The 18,287-nt window shown below is 35.8% G+C and overlaps 1 protein-coding gene across 2 annotated transcripts in view; it reads right to left on the reverse strand.

Annotated features, from left to right (window-relative positions):
- MAPKAP1 (MAPK associated protein 1) overlaps nucleotides 1-18,287 on the reverse strand; it is a 111,029-nt gene that overhangs the window by 81,671 nt on the left and 11,071 nt on the right. For both annotated transcript variants that reach the window (XM_072431199.1, XM_072431200.1), the window contains exons 3-4: nucleotides 9,560-9,649; nucleotides 8,545-8,693 (exon numbers count right to left, since the gene is read on the reverse strand). In XM_072431199.1, coding sequence (XP_072287300.1) covers nucleotides 8,545-8,693; nucleotides 9,560-9,649 — 239 coding nt within the window. The remainder of the gene's footprint in view (nucleotides 1-8,544; nucleotides 8,694-9,559; nucleotides 9,650-18,287) is intronic.

Here is an 18,287-nt window from a genome sequence, read left to right on the forward strand (position 1 = left end):
CTTACCTTTCCTATTGTCCTGCTCTAATAAAGCTCATTATAATTCCTCTTGTTATAAGAGCTTTTTAAAACCATTACCTGCAGGGAAGTTAAAGACAGAACTATTAAAAGGTTACTTTAATGTGAATAATAGCCTCCCTGATATACTCCAGTTAATTACTATTGGAAACTGGTTCTATTTTAATTTAGGGCTGAGCGTTTAATGAAGGATATGCTAGGCTAGCAATAATGACAACAAAAAAATTATTCATGGTCAACAGACCCATTACGGCTGTCTCGTTTAAAGAGATAATATCCTTTCCTGGTTCCGCATAACTGCGTTCCACAATCAAAAATGACATTTTTTTTGCTATTTCTCCTCGTGTCTGTCAAATTAGAAAGGAGCGAACTGATTGATATTGCAGACTTTCAGATTGTACAAATTGATTTCCGATGCCATAGTGAAGGCTGCTCTGAAATTAGGAAAACCAGTAAAAGGGACAGGGCACACTATAAAGCTGTAACAGGGCTAGTACTGGCATTGGATTCTTCTTTGCGTGGTCAAACCTCATTAATGAGCAGTGCATATGCAGTAAGTGTTTTAATGATCTCTCCCGTCTTAGTGTAATTCACATTATAAAACTCCACTGTGGCGTGTGCCCATTATTTCAATTTATACTTTAGAATACTTAACCCCCAATTGCATTTCAAAAGACCCGAGTGATAATAATATACTTGTACATCTGCATTAATGGCATCTGCAATTTATATGATCTTTTTTATGTTTTTCATAGATCCAGAGCCCAAATGCCAGGTCGGCGCACGTCTCTGGCAATTAAGAGGTTAATAAAGAAGCATTTCTGGAGGGTAATTGTGCAGAACGTTAACGGCCGCTGGTAGAATACATAATAATGAAGATTAGGAGTATTTGGGTCAGAAATTCAGATTTTCTACAGTTTTTACAGCTCAAATCAATCTGCATTTTCACCTTTCTAGTGGTGCCATGCTTCGCTACATCACTTTGAATTTTGTGTTTTATAGTTTTTGAAAGCACTACAGGAAAAATGACCAATTAAAATTGAATACTGCAACCCATAAATAAAACAGGTCAGCAGTTTTACCCAAGATGTACAGGCAATGGTTTCAAAACCTTGATGAAATGTAGCACATTTAGAATTGCATTAATATTACTTTTTGACAATGACAAACAGAGCTATCCAGTGAAAATTTGCTAAATTCATATAAAAGTTAGGACTCCAAAAGTTAAACACCATATGACACCTTTATTTCTGCTGCTGGTGACCACTCACTAGCAGCGAAATTGACCTCTTCCTTAAAGTAGGTCATTCTGTTGCTCACCAAAAAGCTTCAGAAAAAGTATTCATTAATAGGGAAGAAGTGGTGAACTCACTGGATTGCAAAGAAGAAGGTAAGTGGTGTTTAAATTATACTGTTGCTTGTGAGTTGTTCACAGTGAAGGCTGGAAAGCTATTGTCACTGCTGAGAGGAGAGAACAGGGTGATTCCATCCTCTGAGAGATCAGATTGAATAACTTGAACCATGAACATTTAAGGATGTGCTGCTCCACATCCCATAGAAATCCAGATCACATTGAATTCAAGTTGTTTTGTGACCTCAAACTTTTTAAAGCAACTACACTGCCATACCACTGCTAAATAAATGAGCCCCTACCTCTAGAATCAGAATAAGTTAAATGCAAGCACCGAAAAGGTGTCAAATATTTTACAGCAGTTTCAAACTTTTGTGGTACATTACTGTAAACATGTTAGTATGACTTGTAATGTAACATGTGGTTCAATAAGGCAGTCCATTACAATTTGTTGGGCTACCAGAAAAAAAAACAAATGCAAAAACCACATCCAAGAACAGGTTAACTGCAGCATATTACATTTCAGTTCTTGAATTTAAATACACATTTAAATAAACATTTTTTGTAGAGTGTACCGGTCCTTGTAATTTGCCAAGTACCAGCCGGTGTTAGCCAACAGAAACCTAGTCATAGACCTTAAATACATTATACACTACCTCTGCTCAGGTGTTTTACCAACAAGAGTGGTATACTAATAAGTTTCCAAAGGGTGGCTGTGATATCAAGAATAAAAAAAACTTTATTAAGCAGTTTTGAAGCTGCTTTTTACAAGGGAAATATCATTGCCACTCTGAAGCAGGGGACAAGCTGTGGAAAAAAATCAGTAAACCTCTCTTGGCTCCCAATGACATGATGGGACAGAGGTGTGGGTGCTGCAGATGTGTCTTTGTAACTGGCAGTCACTGCACACAATTCTTTGCTATGGCGAAGAAGAAATCTCTCTAAGGCTGGGTCTACACAGACAGTTTTAAAAACGCATGTAAACGTTCCTACCATGTTTATATGCATTTTTATGCACTTTTACAAGCATTTGTAAAACATGTAACCGCCTATGACACGATTTTACCTAAGGGTCTATAAAAGTTTCACTTTTAACCCCTTCAGGGAATGAGTACAGGGGTACATAAAACCCCTTACTCATTCCCTGAAGGGGTTAAAAATATATGAAAAAATTAAGAGGAGACTAACTTTTTTTTTTTTTTTTTTACAGGTTATCCCAAAATGACAGAATGATTCTCACGGCTGCAATCATGACATGAGCACAGCCGTGGGACTCCTCCTGACAGTGAAGGATCCCCGGGCACTAGGGGGTAAATTAGGACAAGGCTCCCCGTACACCTCTAATGCTCTGTGATTGGCTGAGAAAAGGGAAACCCTGATGACAGCTCAAGCGTCATCAGGATTCCCCTTTCCTCAGCCAATCAGGGAGCGGAGCAATCAGTGGAGCTCTGCTATGCTAACGGCTCCACTCTCCCGATTACTCCGGCAGCCCTAGAGGAGCTGTGACATGTGTTCTGTATCCAAGTCTTCTGTAAACGTTTTGACAAAACACTCAGTATCTTTGGTTAAACAGACAAAATGGAAGGTGTGGGTAGGGCCACATGGCTGTCATATGTATTATGGCTAAGAAGCACCTCAGGGTTTGGGATCTAGAAAACTTTAACAGGGTAGAACAAGAAAGGCCACTAAAAAAGGAAATCTTTACTTATTAAGTTGGCAAATCAGAGTTTGCAATATGTACTAACCCATACCAAACTATCTACATTCATATTTCTAGATCACTCTAAACAGATAAAAAGGTGAGCGTTAATTGCTGTGAGTTACTGCACTCTGCACCCTATAGTATAGATATTCCCAAGTTAAAAAAAAAAGAAGATCACAAAATAAGGCAGGTAGGTCAGCCATACCTGCTTACATGCATAGTTTAATGTAAAGTAGTGATACCATTTGAACTGGGAGGGAAGCAAAATGCAAACAAAAGTCAGCCTGTTGATCCAAAAATGAGAGACGCAAGGTAAGTAAGAGATGTGCTAATTGTATTATAAGGTGATCTTTATAGACAGTGTGCTGTTAAGTGACACTTCAGGTAAACCTACCCTGTGTAGAATGAACAACCTCCAGAACATTCCATTCCTAATGTTGTGCTTTATATTATATACTCCATGCTGCTAACCACTAATAGTTCTGATAATAAAATTTCTTGTTCTTGAAAAATGCCCAAACATATTTGCAAAGTATAGAGCGGGCAAAACAGTAGCTGGCTGCTGTTCTAGCATACTTTGGAAAACACACCGTTAATACCATATGTATGACATGAAAAACAATTTGTTATTCTTCCTACTTAGAAGATGAATGGTTAAACCAGACACCCTGCGCTTTTCTGTGTAAATGTAAACCCTCATTATTCTAAATTTAATAAAAAATGCCATATGCTTGGGATGAGGGGAGAGAATGATATCTACAAAGAGCAGTGGCTACTGCTAGTGTAGAGCTAATAGCAATGTCTCATTCAAGTTTCTTTTAAATGGCTGTGCGTATCTCTAATTATCTGAATGGTGCTCAATATAAGAGCAGCAGACAAAAAATGGTATTTAAGGACTGTGCATCCCAAAATGCTGCTAAAAGCCATTAACCAGTGAGTGTTAATTGGAGCCATATTCATATTCATTTGCACTCCAGGCCCTGATAAAATATTTCCCAAGGTACGCTTTAAAAGGAGTCTTAATTTAAGGAACTGCTACAATCAACACTTATGAAAATTAACAGCTGAGTAATTAGCGCTCATGAATTATGCCACAGACCATGCTTGCAGGCATGGGGATGTTTGAGTTGATGATTTGGCAGGGTCTTTTCGGGGTCTCTGGAAGAACGGGCAGGATTAACTCTTTGATATTATAAATTACTGGAGAAATTAAAGGCAGATTTGGGCATTGCTGGATTATATGGTACTAATTATTATGCTGTTAAGTCATTCACACATCCTTAGATTAAAAACAAATAACAGCTAGAACAATTAACTAAAGGGCCTCATTGTCCTAACATCTTGCATTAGCAATTAGCTAATTTTAGTTACTTTGGAACAAGCATTATTCAGTACTCCATTGGCCAAACACTATGTACCACTTCAGGTATGCATTCACATTTGTTTGCCTGTCCATAGACTAACAAAAAAGGTCTGGGTAGCTCAACTGTTTCAATTTTGCAGGTCTTGCCAACAGAGCAAGGCAGATCAGGAAACCGTGAAGGACATAATCCAAAATTGCTCCAGAGAAGAGGGACACTACCTAATGAGGTACAGTTGTCTCATAGTGAACCTTTTATGCAAGACAGAATACAAAACACAAATGACGTGGTCAAACACATAATACTGTGAGAAGACTAGATAAAGTAAATAATGTACAAAATTTTGTATGTAGTGTATTTAAAAAATAAAAATTGAAGTGTATTTAGGAAGTGTCATACTTTAAATTAACATAAAATTCTGATAATGAGAGCAGCATATGCATTTTAAATTAGTCATAACTATGTAGATACTTTATGCAGGATTTACTTTCTAGCTGAAAATAGCCCAGTGGTTTAGTAGGAGGGCCAGAACCTGGAATGCAGCAGGTTGATGAAATCAAATCTAGCGCTCCCTCTGCGCCGGGCTGAAGTCAAAAAATGTGATGACGCAGACCCGACAGAAGAAACTTCCTGACGGAAAGACTGATGTGCAGAATTGAAGGCAAATGTAATTTTATTGTTTTGGGTTAGTTTTGAGTTTACTTCCGCTTTAAGTAGGTCATAAATAGCAGCCTCCTTACTTTCCCTTCCCCCATCCCTTATGACAGAGTTACTTTAACCTAAAATTATAAGTATATTCCGAATCATTAATTGCAAAAACTTTTGTGAAAAATGAAAAGGACATAATTAGCAGTGATAAGTCTCAAGATCAGTACTTATATGCACACTAGCATTCAAAAATATGGAATCACTAGCAGATATCTTTTGTTTTTTGTTTTTTGAAGAAATAAAAAGGTACCAAGAAAAATATACCCTTACAATGAACTTTAGTTCAAGCATACAAAAAAATGTAAAGATTTCTTTTAAACAAAACCTGTTTCTATTACATAACATGTCATAGACCTGATGGCTTACACACTTTGCGTACTGTAATTCAACAAATGAAAGGGACATGCTGGGGATGACCATGACCATTCTAAAATTCGCCAACCAGAAAACAAAGTGGACTCCATCCCACTTGCTGTAACATTTATTGAAACAGGAACGCATAGAAGCCTGTTATTCATAAAAAAAGGATATAATACTACAGTTTATAATTAGTGTTATCCTTTAAAAACTTGATACAACTTTTCGAAATTGTAGTTTTAGGTTAAAAAAAAAATTCCCCAAACTAAGCAGCTTTCTCAACAAACATATTAGTGTATAGCAGCCTCCCTCAACTTCTTCAATATGGGTAAACCCTTGAAATACCCTTGAGGTATTAGGGAGCTCCTGCAATACCTACTACAATATATCCACAGCTCACAGTACATTAGCTTAGTGGTCAGTGGGAAGAATCCCTCTTACGCTAATGGCCAGTGTTAAGAATTTCACCATTACAGATAGCCAAAAAGATCATTGTCAGCTAAACTGACCTGAGAGGAACACAGGGGGGAGCAGATGTGCCTGGAGAACTTCCACAAAATAAACATTACATACTCACCATTGATTTATCATTCAATGCTGCAAAATCTGTCATTAACAGTTCAATAATAAAGGGCAAATATGTAATTGAGCATCATGTAGAAAAGTTAGTATGCCCAATATATGTTAACTAATTAAAAAACGTTTGATCTTCATTTAAACAGTGACTATAGGTTAAATAGATATACCTGAAAAAAAACTGACAGTACATACAATGAACATCTGCCATCACTACAGATCTATCGGATTGAAATAAACTGTTCTTAATTAGGTTCCAGAGACTGGAACATTTTTAGTGAGTATGCAGCTTGAACCCATATTTAAACTTCAGAAATCTAGAGCCTGGTGTTCTCATTTTCATTGAGGTGCATGTGTGTGTGTTTCATTAATATGCCATGATCAAAAGAGCTCTCCCAAAGAACTCCTGAAGAAAAAGGTTGTAAATGACCAGAGTTAATTGATGTAAATGAAATGTAATTGCAGGATTTGCACCAATTTAAACTGCATGGGGGGGTTCTTGAAAAAGTCTTTGAAGTTCAAAAAGAACATTAGAGCAAAACTACAGGTTGTTGTTTAACATAAGCAGCCACTTTAGAAATATGTATACATGTTACGTGCATAAAAAAACAGCATTTCAGGGAAAGAACCTCATACCAACTGTGAAATATAGTGGTGGAAATTCAACAGTGTGTGGTTGCTTGGCATTTCAGGGCATGCAGTCACATAATAATTATGGGGTCGGATACATTTTAGAGTATGCTAGATGTAAGACCCTCTTGTTTGAAGTTTAACCAGAAATGATCTTTTGTCTCCGTAAAAAACCAATCCTTTAACACAATTATGATCCAACAAACCGGTTAAAAATAGAGGGTATAGGCTGGTCTGGTCAAAGCCATGATTTGAAACTCACTGAAATGTTGTGGGGGGTTTTGATAAAGTTATGTAAGCGGGAACAAGGGAATTACATCCTTATGAGTTCCATGTGCTCCTAAAATGACAGTAATTAGTTTATTCTATAACAGTACTGTGTTCTGTAATAAGTGGAGGTCAGAGGGGAAAAAAACAGAGACGGCAACTGGTGACCCAGGAAATTAACCATCCCAAGTGTCTGTCTCCATTCTAACTTCAGCAGAAGATGTCTACTAAACAAGAGTTCAGCGAGAGAGGAAGGAAAGGTACATTTTACAGATCTCTTTAACAAGTCCAATTAACTATAGAGACAGGATGACTTTCAATCTATTCTCACCCATGTAACTTCACCACCCCCCCTCCCCCAGACATCGGGTCAAAATAAATGGTAAATTTGCATGCAGCATAATTTATTTTTGCATACATTTAACTGCAAAAATATTTTGCATAAGAAAGCTGAAGTATTTGGACATTTAATTAGCAATCCCAAATTGGAACAGTTTCCAATAACCATCTTTAGCTATCACAGCAATTGGTGACAGATTTTATGTAAACCTGTCCTGTGAGGTTCTCCAAAAAAAGAATTTTACTCTTTCCACATGTATAAGGGGGAAGGGGGTGTATTTCCTCATCCTGATACAGTCCTTCATTAGCCATATTGGTTGATTTTTTTTTCCAGTTTTCTAATATTGAGTGGGAGAAAATTCTTGTCAGGTCCAGGACTTCATGAGAGCCATTCTAAGGCTGTGTGCACATGTTAAAACAATTGTTGTTGGAAGGCTACGTACACATGTTCAATAATTGTTGTTGGAAAGGATCTTTCCTTCCTGTGCTCCTAAAATGACGTTGGAACGTTGGAAAGGATCTTTCCTTTCCAACGACAAAAGACTGAACGATGCATGAACAACCGCAGCACTGCTCTGCTCTATGAAGAGGGGAGGGGAAGAACGACGGAGCAACCCCCCCGCTGCCCTCCTTTATTCACTTCCATTACGATCGTTCGTGGATCCGATTCGTGGAACGACAAGCGCTGTACACACTCAGATTCTCATCCAAAATCAGCCCTGAGCCGATTATCGGTCGAGAATCATCTGATGAGTGTATGAAGCCTTTGATAAACTACTTGGGGAAGGTGCTATCACAGTTCTGTTTTACACATACCTCCCTCCTCAAATCAATAAAGCTATTGATTTACAGCTTTTTTTTATATACAGGCTATAAACAGCCCTGAATATGGCCTGTAAATATAAAAACTGTCTGCAGAAATGTAAAAAAATGCTAATACTTTCCAAAGTCTTTATATATATAATTTTTCAAGCTGTGGAAAGTTTGGAAAGGCCGCTTACAGGCAGAGATATCCCCTCTTTATGTAAAACCAGACCTCTAAAATATGTTTTTACAAATTTTTAATAGGTGGTGTCCAACAACCAAAATATCACTTGTTTTTGTTTTAAATTGAGAAATATGGGAAAAAATACTATTAAAAAGAGAAATACAATCTAACAAGATAATGGTATGAACATCTACTTAAACTGTAAATATACTATAAAAGGCTATGCATAAAAACAAAGTACAACTCACCTTGCCATCAAATTTAGAGTATTCATTGAAGGGATTGTTTAGCTGCAGAGGACATTGTTCCAGGCGCACAGATAATATTGATGGTTTCCCACAATGTGGTATCCTTTCTCTAAAATCCTTTTTTTCAAACAGTGAGCTTAATTCTTCTGCTGCAAGTTTAAAAAAAAAAATAAATACATTTTGATTCAACCCATGGTATTCAAGTATAATTTTACATACATAGTACATAAACGTAATCAAATTTGTTGGATAACAAACTAAAGGTTTAGGCAATATTCAACATTCCAATCAAGGTCTTGAGTGTCCCCTTTAGGTTTGCATTCCGATACAGCTATACAGGAATGGAAAACTTGATAAAGCTGGTCAATCACAGGGGAAATGGAGCTGTTAAGGAATTCTGAACTATTTCAGAAACATCTCAAACTAAAGAAAAACTGAAATTGTTATTGCAGTCGCAAAGCTCAATGACACTGGCCCTAAGACAGGCCCATAAAAGGCAGATGTCTCACTGAAAACAATAGGAAGAGAGCCATTCTTCTTTGCATTTGGCATATGCTTGTTTCAGAACCACTGCATTTATATCTTTCCACTGACAGCAGTGTAGACATAATAATTCTTATGAACAACTGAAATTATTGAGCCATCTCACCTTTTTTCATTTAAATAGATTGTAAAATTTGTAAAATAAAAAACAACATATATTTATAAGTGATGGTTGAAACCTGCAAGATTACCTGTACATTACTTATAGACTTATAATCAATTATAAATATAAATATAAGCCAAATATGGCAAATCTCAAATGTCTCCACCAATTAAATCTCATTCACCGAATGAAAAACCATCCAGGCAGATAAAACACATAAGAATCTAACAAAAAAAAAAAATCCAAAATACTCTGCAACTCTAAAGAGATGTCTTTTTTACATCTTGTATTTCTAAATTACTGTCAGGTCACACCTAGTAAACTGGTTTTGGTAACAGTAAAAAGACTTTACTGATAATGACTCTGTACCTGAAAGGCTTGTATTTCTTTCCTTCCACTGGACATTCTTACACCTGATCTGGTTTTGCCTCTCCTTTCGAAGACGTTCCAGTTTTTGTGCTAGAAAACAGTCAGGGAAAAACAAAATTACTTTGTTGGTAAAACTTTCCTAAGAAAAGAGATAACAATTAATTCAAATGTCATGAATATTTCATAATGCATGTATAGAATGATGGGGAACAGGGGCAGGAAAGAAGGGAGGGGGGACACTGAGATAGGAGAGAGCGGCGTGCATAAAATTTTTAAAGCTGACATGAAGTTCAGAAAATATCAACAAAAACAGAAAAATGTGCTTGATTTATAATTGAAATTAGGGGACATAAAACATTAATACAGACCATAAAGATAGTATTAACATAGAAGGGAATCGTAAAATGTGAAAACTAGCGTGATTAATAGGACAGTTCGTTATATAAATCATTAATAACGGTCTTAAAGGAATTTTAATGTACAAATGAAGTCCCATGAATGTTACGGAGTGTGCATAAAATTATAGATATGAATTACGTGCCCCCATTTCAAAAATTAAAGATAAATGAACTTGGGCTCAACTATTAAAGTTTTAAATATAGAATCCTTTATCTGAAAATCAGGAAAAATTATAAAATGTCAGGGCCATATAAATTACTAGCGTTTTTCTATGGTAGGACGGAACAGTTTATAGGTAATAAAGGAGGTGATTTGTATCTGCGGCAACATTAGTCAAATGTGTAAGGAAAGAGAGATATGAATGGGGATATTTTTATTTTACAATTTTTTTCTCTCCTCTTTAAAGATGCAGAGAAAAATATTAAAGATTTTCAAGGGTTTATTGCACATCTCTCTCTGAATATCAGATAGCACCAAGTGTCACATTCTGCTAATTTTCTCCATTCAGGAATGTAAAATAAGGCAAAGAAGTTTAAACTGGAATACATGGATGCAGTACATTTAACAATATTTATTATACTGGTTCATATCAAACTTTTATTGAATACATAAACTTTAATTTTAAAGACAATCTAGCAAAATAATAATCACCTTCTATTTAAAGAGAAAACTACTAAGCTATTTCAGTAACTGTACATGCCAAGTTATCATTTAACATTAAAGTGCTTTTGCAGTGTTGGTGCAGCTTGTCTTGTTTCTTAGTCCTACAACACCGATTTGGGAAGATATGGTCAATGAAACAAAGAAGCCATTTGTCAAAATCTTTGGGCCCGTGGATGAACAGAAAACTTGTCATTCATTCCTATGGTCAAGTCAGCCTGTTCACTAAGCAATGCATCACCATTATTATTATTATTATTATTAATATTATTATTATTATTATTATTATTAACAATAATATTAAACAGGATTTATATAACGCCAGCATAATACACAGTGCTGTACATTAAATAGGGTTGCAAATGACAGATACAGTCAGTGACACAGGAGGAGGAGAGGATTCTGCCCTGAAGAAATTACAATCTAGGAGGCATCATCATCATATTCTAATTAACCGATAGCAGACCCAAAAAGCAAAAAATAAACGGACTAGGTTTCCTACACTTAGTAAAAGGCTCCATATACAGGTAGTCCCCGGGTTACATTTCAGATAGGGACTGTAGGTTTGTTTTTAAGTTGAATTTGTATGTAAGTCAGAACAGGTAAATATTTTAATAAATCCAATTAGGACAGATGTTTGTCCAACATAATATTAGGCAGTGTGGTGTCAGTTACTGTATAAAATTCTCACTGTGAGGTAATCACAAACAAAGCAAGAATAACAAAAAAACTTTATGGAGCCTAGACACTCATTACCTACCTGATATGCAAAATGAAGAGAAAAAAACTGCAGAGTTTGTCTTGGTCATTAAAGAGTTACAAGAGGCTGCAGAAGGGATCACCCACAACCTCAGCTGTGTTTAGCAAAAGATTTATTCTGCGAAGTATGAAAACCGCCCCCCTCTGCCCCTTCAAGCCTCCATACTGCACACGAGTGAGCAGGGAAGCCCCGTTCGTATCTAGGAGTCGTCCGTATGTCCTTAACTCAGGGACTAACTGTATACAAAAGCCCACTTACACTGAAACTGTTTTTGCAGTTTTTCAGAACAAAGGAATTGACAGACCTTCTTGGACTGTTCCTATAAATGATGAGAGCTCATAGTTATCAATTTACCAAAGTCAATACTTTGTAAGAACACCTTTTTTCTGCAATTACAGCTGCAAATCTCTTGCACATTTAGCCACTTTTTCTCAGTGAACATAGTAAATTGGCTCTAATTACTTTGATTTAGATGGGTTGTGTTTGGTGTATAGCAATCTTCAGTTCATGTTACAGATTCTCCAGTTTTCCTGTGCCTGACAATTAATAATATCCTTTAGGTCGACAATGATGCTACCACCACCAGGCCTAACTATGGGAATGACGTTCTCAGGGTGATGGTAAATATGGGGTTTGTGCTGCACGTTGCATTTCCTATGAAGGTCAAAAATTTTAATTTTGGTCTTATTGACCAGAGGACTTTTCTCTATGTGTTTGAAAGTCCCAAACATGCTGTTCAATACATTCTAAATATTTTTTTCTGCAACTAGTTGCTTTTTTATTGTATTCTTCCACAAAGCCACATTATGTGAAGTATATAGCTTAATGTGGCCCTATGAACAGATATTTCTGTCTCCACTATGGATCTGTACAGCTTCTTCATTATCCTTTGTCTCTTTATTGCATCTCAGGTTAATGTGCGGCTTGCTCAATGAATGAGTTTTGGTAGGGTGCCTTCTATTGTCAAGTTTGTGGTGGATCCAAATTCTTTCCATTTTGTTATAATGCCCTTACTGGTACTCCATATGAATAATTCTCTACATTCTTGTTTCTGATGTGTTTAGAGTGCTCCTTGTATATTGCTTGCTTAGAGGTGTTCCAGAGTCAGTGGCTGTTCAAACAGATCTTTTTACAGTAAGTATACTGACATAATGTAACAGATCCTGAGCCACTGACTGCATACAGGTAGATCTTTTTATGTGACTTGTGAAGTTAATTGGCTGGTCCAGACTTCATTTAGAGGTTTTATATGAGAAAATGCGGTTTAGCATCCATCCATAAGTTTAACATTTTCATTCTATACAAGATTTAAATAAATGTTTGTCCCTTACAGAAAATTCAACTCTCCCTCCAAAAATACTCTATTCCTTGCCTTGGTAAAAGGACTTCCCGGGAAGCACCAAATGAAAAGATATGGTAAAAGATAAGGTATGCTGCAGGTGAATTTGTAATTTGTCTTTAAATTCACACATCGATAAGCAAAAAAAAGCATTACCAAAATTGAAACTAAAGGTTTGACATAACACGGCACTGCAATGCAATTTAGTGGGAACATCAGACATTGCATAGAAAGCAAATTTGGCATATTGGACACAGTGTAACGAACATAGCACAAACTAGGCCTAAGAACTCATTCACAGCATTCCCCTGTAGTAAAACGTGTAACACATGATGTTGCCATTCATTCTGAATAGCACCCCAATGCACCTTGGTTGGAGGTATATTGCAGCGCACCATATACCCATATCCCTCTCTCAGGTCACATTAATATCCTTCTGTCTGTGCAGACACCCAAAAGTGTGCACAGTTTGTAGACATAGAACCCTTGGGACACATACCTGTGTCAAAATGAACTATACTTTTGATTACCCGTTCAACATTGGTTTATACAATACTGAAGAATAATTATTTCATTATTATAAAATCACTTTCAAATTGCTTATCTGGCATTCAGATTCAGCATTCCCATTCAAGACTAATACAGCAGTGGATAAGCACACCAACCACAAGACACTACATAATGTTTTAGTACTAAAATAAAACCAAACCACAACAGCAAGACCAGTCCTGCTAAAAAAAAATTAATGAAAAAAAAAATTATTTATTTACCATTCATTTTAATTTTAATAAGGTTTTGTGGCCAATGATTGTGGACCACTAGGAAACCACTTGCAATCCCCTAATACCTAAACATATAAAATTAATTGCCGCTTCTAAATAGTGCATCATCTGGTCACATGATTCTATGCTTTAAACAAACCCTGATAAACCAAGTACCAGAATCTAGGAACCTCCAATTCAATGCTATTGAGAAAAAAAATACATTACTAGGCATATCAGGCATCACAGGGTTTCATGAAGTGATGCAAGTAGTGCCACAAAAAAAATGCCAAGATAAAATGTTCTTGTTTCACTGTACTTAAAAGACATCCCATAACAATTTAAAATATTTGCAAAAAAAAAAATTTTAAAAATGTGCCATGATGCAGCTGCATCATGCTAATGTCACTGTTGTATAGTACTTGTAAGTGGAATTATTCTGCATTTGTGAACACCTATGTCATCTTTGGTATGTCTGATATTCTATGCAGTACTTGAGGCTTTTGGGTATATATGTCTCTTTCGTACTATATGTACATTTCAGATGACAGAGAAATCCATTCTCAAAACAGCATATAGTAACCCTGGCAAAAGTGCTAACAATTTTTCCTTGACCTTTATAAAACATTGTTTAATTAAAAATAACATGGAAAGCACTCTGTCTTTAAAAAAAATAATGCAAAGCAAACTTTAAAAAATTTAAATTCTTGCAATACAGTTTTTTTTTTTAGCTTTTAGGAGCACGTGAGGCATCTTTCAGAGCAGCTACAGTGCTAAAATGCCACTGAATTGTAAAACAATTAACTAGGAAGCGCTTTTCTATAAGATTTTGTATACACAACAATCCTACCTAAACTGCACCAGACTAATTAGCATCCCCTCTTTTGGTATATTTATCTCTGTGAATCTATGCAAAACAATGCATAAATCATGTTCTATTAACAGCTGACAGACTATGAGCAAAGAAAGCGTTGATTATCAGACTTGTGTTAATAAGACTCCGGCTATGCTTAAATACGAGGACTGTATGTGCTTTATAGCGTAAAATCACGAGAAAAGAAAGATCTTGCTACAACAGAATCAACATTCCACAATTATATTACAGCACAGTATTGAAAAACTAAAGATTATAATTGTAAGTTTTATTGCAGGCTAAAATGTTCTTCCTAAGGATGTTTTTGTATAAGGTACATTGAAGCCTCCAGAAAGGTTGGAGCAACTGGACATCCCAACTCAAACAGAAATCGCTCATATAATATTGATATATATTTTATATAAAAAAAATTTTTTATAAAGTGAATTTTTATTGAACATTTTCACATACAAAGACAACCAGGCTTATACAGCAAAACATTTCGTAAACACAGCATACAGGGTGATAGGTACATCCGATAATGGTACATAAAACTCTGGCGTAAGTAACAGTAAAAAACAGTGGCCGTACTGTACCGGCCTATCAAACCCCATAGACTATAAAAATACGGAAACAACAGATTTGAGGAAACAACAGAAAACAAGAAATGAGTCAAAAAGAAAAAACGAAGCTAAGCCGGGGAATAGGAGGGGGGGGGAATAGGAGGGGGGGGGAGGAGGGGGGGATACAAACAAAGTGGATAGGAAGCACAGTGGCATCTGGAACCAGCGACATAATAAACCTGTAGACTGGTATAGTATGCATCCCAAGGTTCCCATATCTGTTCAAATTTCGCAACCCTGTTTGGGGTTTCAGGCGTCAGGCGTATGTCTTGAATACGAGCATACAAATCCTCCATAGATTTCCATTTGGTGGAGATTAGAGTACGAGCAGCCACTAAAACATGATATTATATAAAAATTTAAACCTAAAAATGCATTTTATATTGGATGAGAAAGCAATAGAACCTTTGCCAGGTTTGCATTGCTATACCATTAAATTAGTTCTCACTACAAAATGAAGAAATGAGCGGATATCTTGTGATGGGGACACCCGTTTTAATGACAGCTATCTAAGCAGGGGATAACACTCACTAAGAGACTCTCTCATCTGTAAAAGTCTAACAAAGTTAAAAAAAAAGTAATAAAAAAATAGACATGGTTTTAAACTCTTCCTTGCTTAATATAACATTACAAATACAAATGTGGGCTATGCCTATACTTTATGGAAAATACTGCAGAAAGGGTAAAGTAGTTTAAACCTTCTAGTTCGTAAACAGTCAACATGTTGTTTCTTAGTCTTAAGTTAGTTTTTATTTGTTTTCTCAAGATTTTGTTTCTTTAGGTATTCACCGACCAAGTCTTTTTGCAGTCCAGGAAATGTAAAATAGTTTACTTCAGCACCAAAATTTACAAACACCAGTTTTTCCACCCAGGGCTTTAAATATAAGTTACAACAGGAAAGCCCATACCCTTAACTAACCTAATCTTTGTTGGTAAAGTGATGTCCCCAAACTTTAGTAACTTGTCACCATCTGCAGTTCTTTGATGAAACTTTGTTTTACTGTTTTAAAGAGGAAGTAAACTGAAAAAACCCAAAAACAAAAAATGCACTTACCTTTAATCCCGCAGCGCAGTCGATCGGTCCGGAGGTGTCTTCCTCTATGCTCTCACACTACTGGTTTAGGTATTCTCCTTGCCTCAGTGTGCTGTTCTCTAGAGCACGGCATTGAACTGTGCATTTTTTTTTTCTTTTAATTTCACTTTAGCCACTTTTCAGATGTTCAGCCATTTAGTCTTCCTAATCCTTTTCCCCCCTTCCTCATTGTTTTGTTTGACAATATCACAAAATTTTGTTCATAGGTCTTGAAGATTTCTTTCTACCAAATCTAATCCTTTGCATCTCTACAAAAATGCATTTAGTATATTACAAAGGTTCATATGTAATTGTTTACCAGTTACATATTAGGTTGTTTCCTCCTTTCAAAGTTTAAAATGATGCCAACCAAGAAGGTAATATATTGAACGTATTCATCATATGTAATTGGTTTAATGGCTTTCTTTCTGTTTTCTTAAAGTGGATTCTAAACTTAGCAATATGAAGCTCATGATCTGAACTTGTTCTTTGACTGTCAACTTTAGTGTTATATCTACTAATGATGTTCTATCCAGAATATGAAGCAGATTATCAAGCAGAAATATGAAGCAGAAAACAAAGCCTCTTTGGCTTCCTATAGCTGCAGATCATCAGGCAGGAATCATAACACGTAACAGCATGAGTGCTTACTATTTTACCTCGGTAACTCATTCCATTCCCCCCAACAAAAGGGGGAGGTGAATAATAACATAATTTGATCAGAAGCTTGTCACAAAGCTAAACCTACATATGAGAATATAGAGGTAGCTCCTGGGTTAAATACCAGATAGGGACTGTAGGTTTGTTCTTAAGTTGAATACGTATGTAAGTTGGAACATGTACATTATTTTATTAAATCCAATTAGGACAGATGTTTGTCTCAACATATTATTAGGCAGCATGGTGTCAGTTACTGTATAAAATCCTCACTAGACAAAAGCTTCATGGAGCCTAGACATTCATTAACTTCTGGAGCAAGCTGTGCTTTTATATGCAAAAAGAAACATTGCAGAGTTTTTGTTGGTCATTAAAGAGTTACAAGAGGTTTCAGAAAGCGCTCACCCCCTAAGATCACCCAAACCTCAGTGTTCATTTTGGAAACTCTTCTTTTTTCTGTGTTCTTTCCTGTGAATAACTCTTTCCACCTGCAGTGTGCTTTAAATAGCTACATTTTTAGAGAAGGTAATATTTTTGATTTGAGGGTTTGATTTTATGCAGTTGGGCCTATGGTGTTTTAAAGGTCCACTTTAAACATCTGTTTTGAATAACAGTGTACTTGTTTGCTTTGTAACCGGCCCTTTCCGCCGGCATTTTATAAAGCCAAATATTATTGGTTGAGAGTGGTTCTGCACATTGAAATTATTACATTTTGCTGCAATGGCTTACACAAACAAAAAAAAAGAAAAATATTCCCCTAATATTAGCAGTCCTTCCAATTTTAACTTCGTTTTTTATTTTCAAACATTTTACTTGCACATTCTAGACCTGCAGATTACTTGAAACCACAAAATATTATACAATTTATGAAAATAGAGACCCTATGGATTCAAATTGTGATAGTTTTTTTATGTCATACAATATTAACTTTTCTGTTACTTTTCTGCTTATCAATCCCAAGCTTTCAGCAGAAAAACAATCCACTTCGGAGTACACAAACATAACTCAACAACACAAATCACAACTTTTTCTGTAATATTGAAAATGAGATATTGTAGAATAAATAGCAAACATAATGAGATTTAAATTTAGAAGTAGAGAAAATTCTACAAAACACTTACAAACACTTTTAAAGCCAGATACAGCTCAACGATTTAGAGTAAAACCACAAAAAATACTGCTAAAATAATTGTTCTTAATCTAGCATGCATGGCAATACCTAGTATGTTCTAAATTCTATGCATATGTCAATGCTTAAATGTGCATGTACCCAAATACAGGAAGAGGGGGCAGGGAGGATATTCATTTTGTATCTTTTTTATCTTACAGGAATGCTAATAAAGCCTTTTTTTCATATATGGCATTGTCTGTAGTACTTATTACATGTTATATTTCTATGCATTTGCACTTATCTTTTGATGCTCAATCAATGTTGTATAAAGTATCTGTTTTATTGCTCAGTATCCTAATAAAGTTTTTCCAAAATAAAAAAAGAAACCCAGATATTTTGTAACAAATTGCCCAGTGAGACTGCTACAATGTACCTGCATTTATTATATATTAACAAGCACGGATACACTGCTGCAGTACAAAAATAAGTTAAT

The sequence above is a fragment of the Pyxicephalus adspersus genome, chromosome Z (genome assembly GCF_032062135.1).
Source record: "Pyxicephalus adspersus chromosome Z, UCB_Pads_2.0, whole genome shotgun sequence".
In the NCBI taxonomy this organism is placed as follows: Eukaryota; Metazoa; Chordata; class Amphibia; order Anura; family Pyxicephalidae; genus Pyxicephalus; species Pyxicephalus adspersus.